The sequence below is a fragment of the Apteryx rowi genome, unplaced genomic scaffold (assembly GCF_003343035.1).
Source record: "Apteryx rowi isolate R43461 unplaced genomic scaffold, aptRow1 scaffold_952, whole genome shotgun sequence".
NCBI lineage: Eukaryota > Metazoa > Chordata > Aves > Apterygiformes > Apterygidae > Apteryx > Apteryx rowi.
Window position 1 is genome coordinate 209,764 of NW_020451263.1, and position 10,194 is coordinate 219,957.

Genomic DNA, 10,194 nt, shown 5'->3' on the forward strand with positions numbered 1-10,194 from the left:
TGAACAGTGTCTTGGGCTCATTGTATTGACTAAGTGACTTGCATCAGGTGGAGGATGGGGCCTTGTTTGTGAGCGCGGCACCTACTGTATGCAGTTCCTTGCAAAGAGCTGTGTCTGAAGGCACGATGCAGGTAAAACGATGTGTGTAAGCAGAACGCTGTATTTGCTGGGGCAACGGTGCTTAACTCGGTAGGGCATCTGGTTTTGTGTCATTTTGAAGATTGAGGCTTAAGGTAGATATGAAGAAGGAGTCGAGGAAGCGCCATGTCTGTGTTCCAGTAACATGCAAAGGAAGTAGGCTGAGATCGCAGAGCAAATGAGTGACTTTGCCAGAGCTGAGGCTTAAACCCATATGGCCTGTGTTTTAGTCCAGTACTCCCCCTCTTTCTTCCACTTCAAGTTCTTACAAGGCACCACTGAAAATAACTTGGGAAGGGTCTCTCTCTGCTTGCAGTAGGTGACTGTTGGGCTTAGTCACCACTCTTGGCAGCTGTGCCTCCCAAGAAATGTCACTGAAAAGGAGCTGAGAGGCCGTGGCCTTTTGCCTGCCCAAATTCTCTTTCTGGGGAGTTTGGGAAAGTTCAGAAGTCACAAGCGCTGGAGCAGGAGTGATGGAGCAACAGAATCCCTCTTGCAGAACATGCAAACCTGAAGTGCTGGTTGGAGCGGAGAGAGTCTAGGTAGAACTGAAATGTGTTGTGCTGGGCTGTCACGAGGTATGTGGAAAGGTGTGGGCTAGAGGCAAAACTCTGCTAAGGAGCTGCAGTTTCGGACAGCCATGGATGGGCTTAGTAAAGTGAAAAAGCTGTTGGTCCCTCTGTTTTCGCTTGTTGCTGGAGAACTTCAATGGGCTGCAATCCTCTCTGCCCTGCTGCTGCTCCTGGCCGTCAGTGTATGTTGCTCTCGCATACACTGTTCAGCTTGAAGCACTGCCCTGGCTCCTGCTTTCTGGCCTGCCCTTTGGACTGTCTCCTGCCTTCTGGCCTCTTGCTGCAAATGCTATTATCTTCTTCATGATCAAGCAGATTTTTCTCTCTCTGTTTCCTTAATCGCCCGGCTGCTATCGCTAGTCAGGGAAAGAGTCTGTCATTGGGTGAGTGGGCTCAGATCTTTTTCTGAAATCAGTTTCTGTTAGCTCCGCTGTGATTTGGCTAAAGCAAGACTTACTCTCTTTCCATCTTTAACATCTGCCCACTTTGACAGCGAGGTGCTGCTGCTCTCCAGGAAATCTCTCTGAGCTGCAGAGGGATAGAGCTTTCAGTCCCCAAAAAAGGATTTAGATGCTGCAGCCCTCAAGTGGTGGCTGCCAAAAGGCAGTTTGAAGGAATGGCCCAGTGAGAAGCAGCCTGGGCTGTGCTCCTAGCTCTCTCTCTATCTAACAGCCCTTCGGTGCACAAGCAGGTCTCCCTGCTCCCAGCTGAATCCCAAACAGTGGCACCAAAGTGGGGCACRCTCTTTCTCAGGCCACTGCGAACCTGATAGTCCTGTGGTCTTCAGCAATGGTCCAACCTCGGGTCAGGAAGGAGGGAGTTATCCCATCCTTGGCGGTTGCTGGTGGTGTGGGGCACGTTCACGGGAGGCGTAGCCTTGAACCCTCCAAGATAACATCTGTAAGCGTGCGGCTGTCAGGCCAAAGGCGAGTGGCAGCACCTGGAACGTGCTGGGGGTGGAAGCGGCTCCAGGTGCTGTGCTTGGTGCAGACCCTGGGGGCCAGGCTTGTCCTGAGAGCAAGCGCAGCTTCGGTGCTCGTGCGTGGTGGTGTGTGYGGCGTGGCTGCCTGCGAGCATGTGCTGCAGCAAAGTTTGGGCCTGTGCGAAACTTCCTGGTGAGAAACTTAGCCAGAAACTTTGTTGCTGACACTTAAACAATTGAACTAACTCTTCCAGTTTTCAACACGTATCCAGAGCAGTAATCTTACCTGACCCCATACCACGGCTTCCATGGGCTTCTGTGCTCGCATCTCTTCCATGGCGTTCAGCACAGAGAGAAGATCTGCTGGAGGCTTCGTGATGCAGAGCTTAGCACCGGCAAGGTTATCTGGGGAAACTGGGTCCCATCCTCTGCGATCACAGCGAAACCTGGCCCATTATGTGCTTCCTAAACATGGCATGTGCTATCTTCAAACTGTCTTTTATGCTTCCTACTTTCACTGGTAGGCTGATCCAGGCTCTGTGTCTAGTAGGCAGCATGAAGTCAAAAGGAGTCAGTTYTATTTGTACAGCATTTATTCACGCTTTTCTTCCTTCAGACGCACTGTTCAGGTGTGTGCTTTTGTCCCACTGCTTTTGGGTTTGATTGAGATCTTCTGAATGGGATTTCATGGCGTCATCTGTTGTTCGGAAAGCTGAGCGTGCACCTGAGCGTGCAGAAGGCCGTGCATGGTACGTGCGCGCTGTGTGCTCGGTGACAGCGACTGTGAGTAAGTGTCTGCCTGCTTATGCGTATGTCAAGCCACTTGCGCAGCACGGACAGGCAGCTGTCGTCAGCTGTGACACATTTGTGGTGGTACGCGTGGTCGTTAATGCAGGCACAGCTTGCTGTCTGCCACATCGCAGCAGTGTACGGCTGGAGGAACACGGGCTCTGCGGCAGGAGCCAGGTGATCGCTGAGAGCAGCGTGTTACCTGCTCTGCAAAACCTCCCGTAACGGCTGCTCCGTGACTTCCTTGCTTCTGGCGTTTCATTACTGTCACTCAGGGTTTCCCCCGATTCCCACCTGAATTAACTCTGTGGCAGACTAAGCTGCTCGTCCTTCCTTTGGTAGTCATGGAGAGAAACACATCCTGCTCCCTTCAGAGCGATCTTTTACCTCCTGGCAGAGGGGTACGTTCCCCTTCCAGCTCCCTGCTCGCTCAAGAAAACAAACCCAGTCTCGTCCGCTTCTTCTCCTGTGCCACTGTTTTCTTATTGATCTTGTTCGTGTGGTTTCTTTCCAGTTTCTCTGTCTGAGATCACAGCGCCCAAAGCCTGGTGCAGCACTCAGGTGCAGAACACCTGTGTCTTATGCATGGTGCTGCTTTTATTAGGCTCCAGAACAAGTTTAGTCTTTTTTGCACTGGCACCACATTGCTGGCTCATCAGGGCTTTGATCTGCTCTAAGCTCAGCTCCTTCCTCACCACCCTGCAGCCTACGAAGGAATTTCCCACTTTGGAAAAGTGGGTTCGGGTTTTCCCCTGTGACGTGTGGGACTTTCCACTGGTTTTCACTGAATTTCATGCTGTTGGTTTTGGGCAATCTGTCCCCTTTGTCAAGATCGTTTTGAATTCTGGTCCTGTTGCTGCAGTGACTGCAGCCTTTCTTGGCTTGTTCTTCGCCYCAGGTTTCATTCCATCACTCAGGTTGTTCAGGGCTCAGCCCGGAAAGACTGCGCCACTTCGACCTCCAGCAACTCTGACATTTTTTTTTTTCCTTCTCTTTTCGCCTCTGCTGCCTTTGAGCTGATGCTTCTTAATTTATGGCAATAAAGCGTAACTGAGATTCTTAACTCTGCAGCCTGCAATGCAGCAAGGAGACAAGGAACTCATGTTTCCTCTTAAGATTCTTTCCTACATATTCTCCTATTTTTAAAATGACCTTTTTGAATGTATTGGGCTCTTGCTGTAGAAAGGGTTCTCTATCCTTTTTACAGACACTGTTAAGAAATATCAGATGGCAAATAAAGAAAAGTACCTAGAGCTTGCCCCCATCTCTGCACAGAACTCCTCTGTGCTCCCTAAAAAAAAGGAGGGATTTGTGCTAGGGGGAAGATGCGAATTCCCTGGAGCTCATGCAGTGCCTAGGTTTTTTCCACCAGCCTTTAAGTCAAACTCAGGAACGAGCCTAAAATACTGCTGTGCGGCTCTTTCTGTTGAATATTCCTTTTGCAGCTCAGTCAGCTCCTATCCCCGCAGTGCAGCACTACCACGCAGGTGCTTAGACATCGAAGTGCTCATGAATTTCAGCGCAGGTTTAGGTGCCTAGCAGCAGTGAGATGAGGGAGGGTTTGCAGGGATGGCGGGAGGGATGCATGGCGAGAAGTGCCAGCAGTTGGATGCTGCAGGTGYGGAGAGCTTTGCTGCRYSGGCTGCTGGAGACCTCCAGGGCCAYGTGGCTGAAGGTGGTGAATGAGAGCGGGACGCATACGGCATCCAGTATGATGAGGAAAGGTGCCGGCACTATGTGCACGGTGCTGCTCTGGGATGTGCTGCCGCRGGGCAGGTGTGCTGGGGCCGTGTGCTCCCAGGTCCAATGCTGGAGAGGSCAGAGGGAGTTTGGAGGCCATGGGAGAAGCTGCAGATGAGGACTGCTGGGGTTAAGCCGGCTAGCAGTTGTGTGCATGTGATGACTGTGTAGCGCAGGGTCTTGCAGAATGTCGCGTGCCATCACCAGCAGGGTGCAGGGCTCCCGGGTGGGTGAGCGTGGGGCAGGTGGATAAGGTGGTGCTGGCGTGGGAGCGGGAAGCCGGATAACATCTGGGGCAGAACAGCACTGACGCACAGAGCCCCGCGGCAGAGGGAAGTGAAGCTGGCATGTGCATGGGGGAGCGCAGGCTTTTCCCCGCCTGGATTGCGTGGATAACTGCTGGGAACACGGAGGCGGGAAAAGGACACTGCTGTGGCAGGTGGGGAGATGGCCTTGATGAGGCCTGAGATGCCTGAGATTTTGGTCTTTATTAAAGCCGCGTGGGGCTGATCTCAGAGCACCCGAACCACAGAGCGACAGGTCTGGGTGTGCACARGCAACGATTTTCCACCTACGCTGCTCCGTTGTGTCCTGTGCAATAAGGACACGTYGCTCACTGCTGTTCTAGCAAGTTGGCATTATTCTACGCACTGCATTATGTTGTAGGTTTCTACAGGTTATTTTGTTTGCTTTATAGGATTGTCCAAATTGGGCAGATGTCCTACAGGCACATGAATTCTTTTCAGCCGTGTGTTATGTTGCGACTGCAGGCTGGTGTTTGTAGCATTGATTTTTTAATTTTGTTAGACTAACAATATCAAAACATTTGTTTCAAAAGGAAAAAAAAAAAGTGCATCCTGAGACTTCAAAGGCTTTTGTAGTGGCACACAGAAAGCTCTGTGCATCAGTGACAGATCCCACCACCGTTCTTCAGCCTGAGGCATTTCCTCTGCAAGGCTGAGAGTCCTGGAGTAAGGTACTCAGCAGGAATAACGGTGCCGAATTTGGTCCCAAAGCCTTGGCGTGCCTGAGAAACTGTAGCTCAGTGCCACATGATGCGTTAGCCGGGAAACTCAGCAAGGCTGCAAGCATAGCTGGATGCTTTTGCACATTGGGAAACTTTTCAGAATTCTAATTGTTAATACTTAAATAGAAATACCACTTTGCTGGACTAACCCACCCAGCTCTCCTTCTTTGCCTGTGTTCCTCTGACCACCCTGTGCACCCTCCAGGCCACAAGTACGCCAAGATGGTCTGGTGCAACTAAGGATTGAAGAAGTCCCTAAAGTGGTGACTGCCAGGAACTGGGAGACATGCGCGTGCAGGCACCGTGTGTTCCGACTGCACGCGTTGCTTGGGATCTTCCCACTCTTGTGCATGGAGCACCCTGGGTCTGGGTGTTCACAAATGAAATGCTTAGATCTCTTAGTAATCAGGAGGATACCTCCCAGCAGGATATATTTCCTCCTCCAATTAACACTTGCTCCAGAGGGACCCCCACAAGCAAGGGAGGCCAGTTGAGTTGATCTTTCACATGCTTGGGTGGCCTGGCAGCATCTGCAACAGCGACAACTGCAAGGAGGCAGGGTATCTTAGCTGCAACATGACCTGTTAACTAGTCGCCAGTCCTGGGCCTGAGAAGAGGTACAGGACACAGCATCCAAAGCCAGCTGTTCCCAAACTCTGTGCTACCTCTCAAGTCAGGCTGATTTCAGTCAGCATGTCCTTGGCCACTGACTTAGGCACCATACCCTGGTGTCCGCATGGTGTGTGCAGGGCATCCAGGGTTTAGCGGCCCTGCAGAGCAGGTACACTGAATTCTTCACCTTGAATTTATGCGCCATGGGGTAGTGATGATGATTAGACACCTGTAGGAGGCAGTCTGAGTGTGGAGGGGAAATTCTGAGGCTTCATGGTGCTTGGCTGGTTCAGAGAAGTTGGAAAGTGCTGGTTGGGGCACATACAGTCTTTTTAAGGGTTTGCTTTTTCTTGGACTTGCCCTTGCAGTTAACTCTTGTCATATGTCATCGAACTCTCTTTCTGAGAAGAGGGTATTCAGAGCTCCCTTACTATGGTGATGAGTGGGCTGTTGAGTGTCTGCACTGGGAGACCTTATCTCTGCTTGCTTGTAGCTACCCACTTAGAGGGCTTGAAGCCAACTCTCTCTTCTTCAGCAGTTTTAGCAGATGCTCCCTGATCTCTTTGGTCCTTATTCCATAGATGATAGGGTTGATAACACACGGCAGTAACAGGTATGTCATGCTGATCAGGTTGTGCACGTCCTCGGAGATGGACTTCCCCATGCGGTATACTATCGAGGATAAAAGTCTGGAGAGGTAAGTAGTCAGGATGACCATGAGGTGAGTGCCACACGTGTGTAGGGCTTTGTGCCACGTCTTCCCAGAAGCAATTTTCAGGGCCGTATGGATTATCATGCAATAGGATGTCAGGAGGAAGCCCAAGTCAAAGATGATTGTGATGACTCTCATGGCTAGTCCTACAATCTTGTTCCTGGAGATGTCCCCACAGGACAGGCTCATCAAGGCCATGTGCTCACAGACAAAGTGCTTGATGACATTCGAGTGGCAAAAACGCACCTTGGATGCCAGGATCACCACTGGGCTGACAAAGGAGATGCTCCTCACCACTGCAGCCAGGGATAACTTGGCCAGGTATTTCCCGGTCATTATGTCTGTGTAGCGCAGTGGGTTGCAGATAGCCACATACCTGTCCAAAGCCATGAGGAGCAGGATGTTGCAGTCCAACATGATGAAGAAGTAGAGGAAGAACATCTGCAGCAGGCAGCCCGCCAGCGAGATGTGGCTGAGATCAAAGAGGAAACCCAGCAGCATCCTGGGCACAAAGGTGCTGGAAGTGCAGAGATTGGCAGTCAGCAGCAGAGTGATCAGCACGTACATGGGGGAATGGAGGCTTTCCTCCACCCTCACGGTGTGGATGAGGATGGAGTTTGCTGTGATAATCAGTAGGTACAGGCAGAAAAAAGGGATGAAGAGCAGGAACCTGGACTCTTGCACCCCAGGGAATCCAACGAGGAGGAATTCAGCATGGGAGGTGCTGGCCAAAGCCGTCTGGTTCCAGCCTGCCATCCTGCAGTGTCAACCTGCTGCAAGGTCTCAGCTTTCCTGGGCCTGAAAGGAGAAAGCACGATTTCTCCCTCTGCACACACACATCTCTTCTCCCTGCAATGAAATTCTGCTTACGCTGGACAGGCCAAGGAAACTTGGAAACGAAGAGCCACGAGAAAGGCAGAAAGCCTGCTCACTGACAGAGGACTCTGCTCACACAGCAAGTGTAGTGCTAAGCGTGTCGCGGTGTCCGTGGGCAAGACTGCAGCGGCTCACGTGTATCTGCAGGATATATAAACTTGTGTATATACAGGAGATGTTGGAACAAAGCACATCCTTGCTGTATTTGGGAGCAAAGATGACAAGGACACGTGCACTTGTAGAGACACCAGAGCAGGGACATGAGACAACTCACTGCGTTTTCCCCTCTTCTGTCACCTGGTCCTGCAGCTCAGAGCTTTACAGCAATACTGTGGAGCTTATGAACCTTGCAGCAGTAATACCCAAGCCCAAAGGAATCCACTGCCTGTACTTTCTGTTCAGTTCCTTTGGTATCTGAAAGGCTGCAGAAGCCTTGAAAATGAGTCAAAATCCTGATTATTTGTATTAAAGAAGCACTTGGACATTCCGGCTTCCAGGAGTTACTGTGCTAAGTCCTGCTCAAAGAGTTCTAGCCTGCCAGCAATATTATCCACTCACCAGGAGGGACTGGGAGGAGGGAGAGAGAGAACGGAGGAATAAAGTGACTGCTTCAAGTCGTAAACCGAGCCAAAGGCTGAGCCAGGTCTCTTCCGCCTCACCCATGCACTAAACCTCCTGGCCTCTCCATCTGCGTGATGCTCAGAACGCATTTCTCAGGAAGAAACAGAGCAGGGAGTATTCCTGTGAGGCAAAGAGCACGTTTCGAGATGCACACAAGTACGRTGAGCTGCATTTATGTTGTGCATAAATCCAGGCACATGCATGCAAGCTACAGTYGCCAGTGCCTGTGCAGTTTGATAGTGCACTGAAAGGGACTGACCCTTCTGGAGAGGACCCAAACAACTCTCCCTCCTGCACGTGTGTTGATGCACAGGCAACGTTAGCTTCTGACAGTCCCAGATATGGACCCCTCTCTTTTTCCACCCATGCGCTCATGGCTGGTGCTCAGCCTACTGCGACCATCCTGTTTTCCTCTTCTTCTTCACCACTACCATGGTGTAGGGTTGAAGATAAATGCYCTGGTTTCTCTTCCATCAAGTTTTCTCCACTCCCAGCTTCCCACAGATGGTTTAGCATTATAGGAGCACCAGTAATGCTAAATGTTAAAACCAAACACCTTGCCTTCACATGTCATGAAGCAGGCATGTGTTTTGTTCAGGGAGAGGAAGCAAGCACAGGACACCTCGCTGCTACAACAGAACAAACGAAAATATTCACAGGATGTTTTGACTTTGCTAGAGCTAGGATGCTTTGGGAATCTCAATCAGTTTACGGCAGGGATTATATGATGTGCTGCAAAGCTGAAACCTGGGTGCTGGCACAGCCAGTTCTGTCTGTGCTGTGGCTCTCGAGAAGTTACCCGTGATAAATGCCCATTGCCCGGGAAGCCCTGGGGGAGGATGGACTGTGGAGCACTCACCGTCCTCTCTGCGTCTCTGCCTTGCCTCTTACCTTTGCCTGTCTATCGGGGAGCTCAGTCCCTGCAAAGTCACCTGCATCAGGGCTGGTGAAGGAGGCTGCTGCTACGGTGTGCGGGAGCGTTTACTCTCGCATGGAAGGGGCTGGAGCAGGGGAGCTTTTGCTGCGAGGCCATGAGCGCAGGGATGTGTATTCCTCGTTGTTCTGGAAGGAGGAAAGTCTTTGTGAATGTTAGCAAAGAATAACTCCACGGAATTATCAGCACAACTCCTTTTGGGGGCTGGAGATTAAACTGACTCAGGGTTGATTGGAGCATCTCAGCTTTTCCGTCTTCAGCAGATCTTTTCCAGCCTGTTATTTCCTTCATACAGGTGTAAATCCCTATTTCCCTCCTTTGAGCTGAGCACCAGTCCTGCCCCAGCACTGGCTAAAGCCTTCCTCTTCTTTCCGGGAACAGACTGAAATAGGGAGTGCTAGGGAACGTCCCGGCTCGGGCCCCTGTCCGATGGCAACGTAAGAGCCTGAGAATCCTTTCAGTAGGACTTAAGGGAAGCTCATGGGTCACCACATCCAGACCCTGCTGTCACAAGCACTCTGAGTGCTTTCTTGAGACTAATCGGGCTCTTTCGCCTTCTGCTCAGCTCTTCCTGCATCTCGTTGCTGCAATAGCAAGAATCAGTCTCCTTTCAGCCTAGGAAATCTATTCAGTCGGTATTTGACTGTCCTGGGATGGACAGTACCCTTTCTTTCACATTGCTCATCTCCTTCCCGAGTGTCCACCCAGCAAGCAAGCCGGTGCTCTCCTGCCTCTCCTCTCGCCAGACCAAACTGAGCTCTGCTGGTGTCCTGCCTTAGGAAAGGGCTCCCATGTTTCTCTGGTAGCCGGACTCAGCTCCAGCATGGGCAAAGCAAGGGCACAAACGAGGGGATTTCTCCTCATCCCAGGTGCCCCATGTTGCAGGGGTGCTTGGTGGCATGGCAGAAGGATGCCTTTTGCGTGGGGATGCACTCACCTGGACCGAGGCACAGCAGGAAGGAGGYGTCCCCAGGTTGGGACCAGGAACCAGCAGCTACAGCCCTGGCTCTGGAAACAGCTATTTATCAGGGCTGCCTACAGGTCACGTGGGAGGGGTCTACTCTAGCCAGCGTCCCAGAGGAGGCCAGGTTTTAAGACGTGACGCAGGCGGCTTTGGTCTCTGGAGCTCAGCAGAGAAACATGTTCTCTCTTGTGCTCCAAGTCTCTGTAGCAATATGCAGCTTGCCATCAGCCTTGACCCAAGAAGGCTCATTTTAGTGCCAATGAACCAACACACACCTCAGCAGTAGG

General features: G+C 51.4%; 1 protein-coding gene across 1 annotated transcript; it reads right to left on the reverse strand.

Moving 5' to 3' along the window:
• Positions 1-6,293: 6,293 nt before the first annotated feature.
• Positions 6,294-7,268, reverse strand: LOC112978637 (olfactory receptor 52K1-like). Its single transcript, XM_026092282.1, has one exon. It carries the CDS (start codon positions 7,266-7,268, stop codon positions 6,294-6,296), a length of 975 nt encoding a protein of 324 aa, XP_025948067.1.
• Between the last annotated feature and the right edge of the window lie 2,926 nt (positions 7,269-10,194).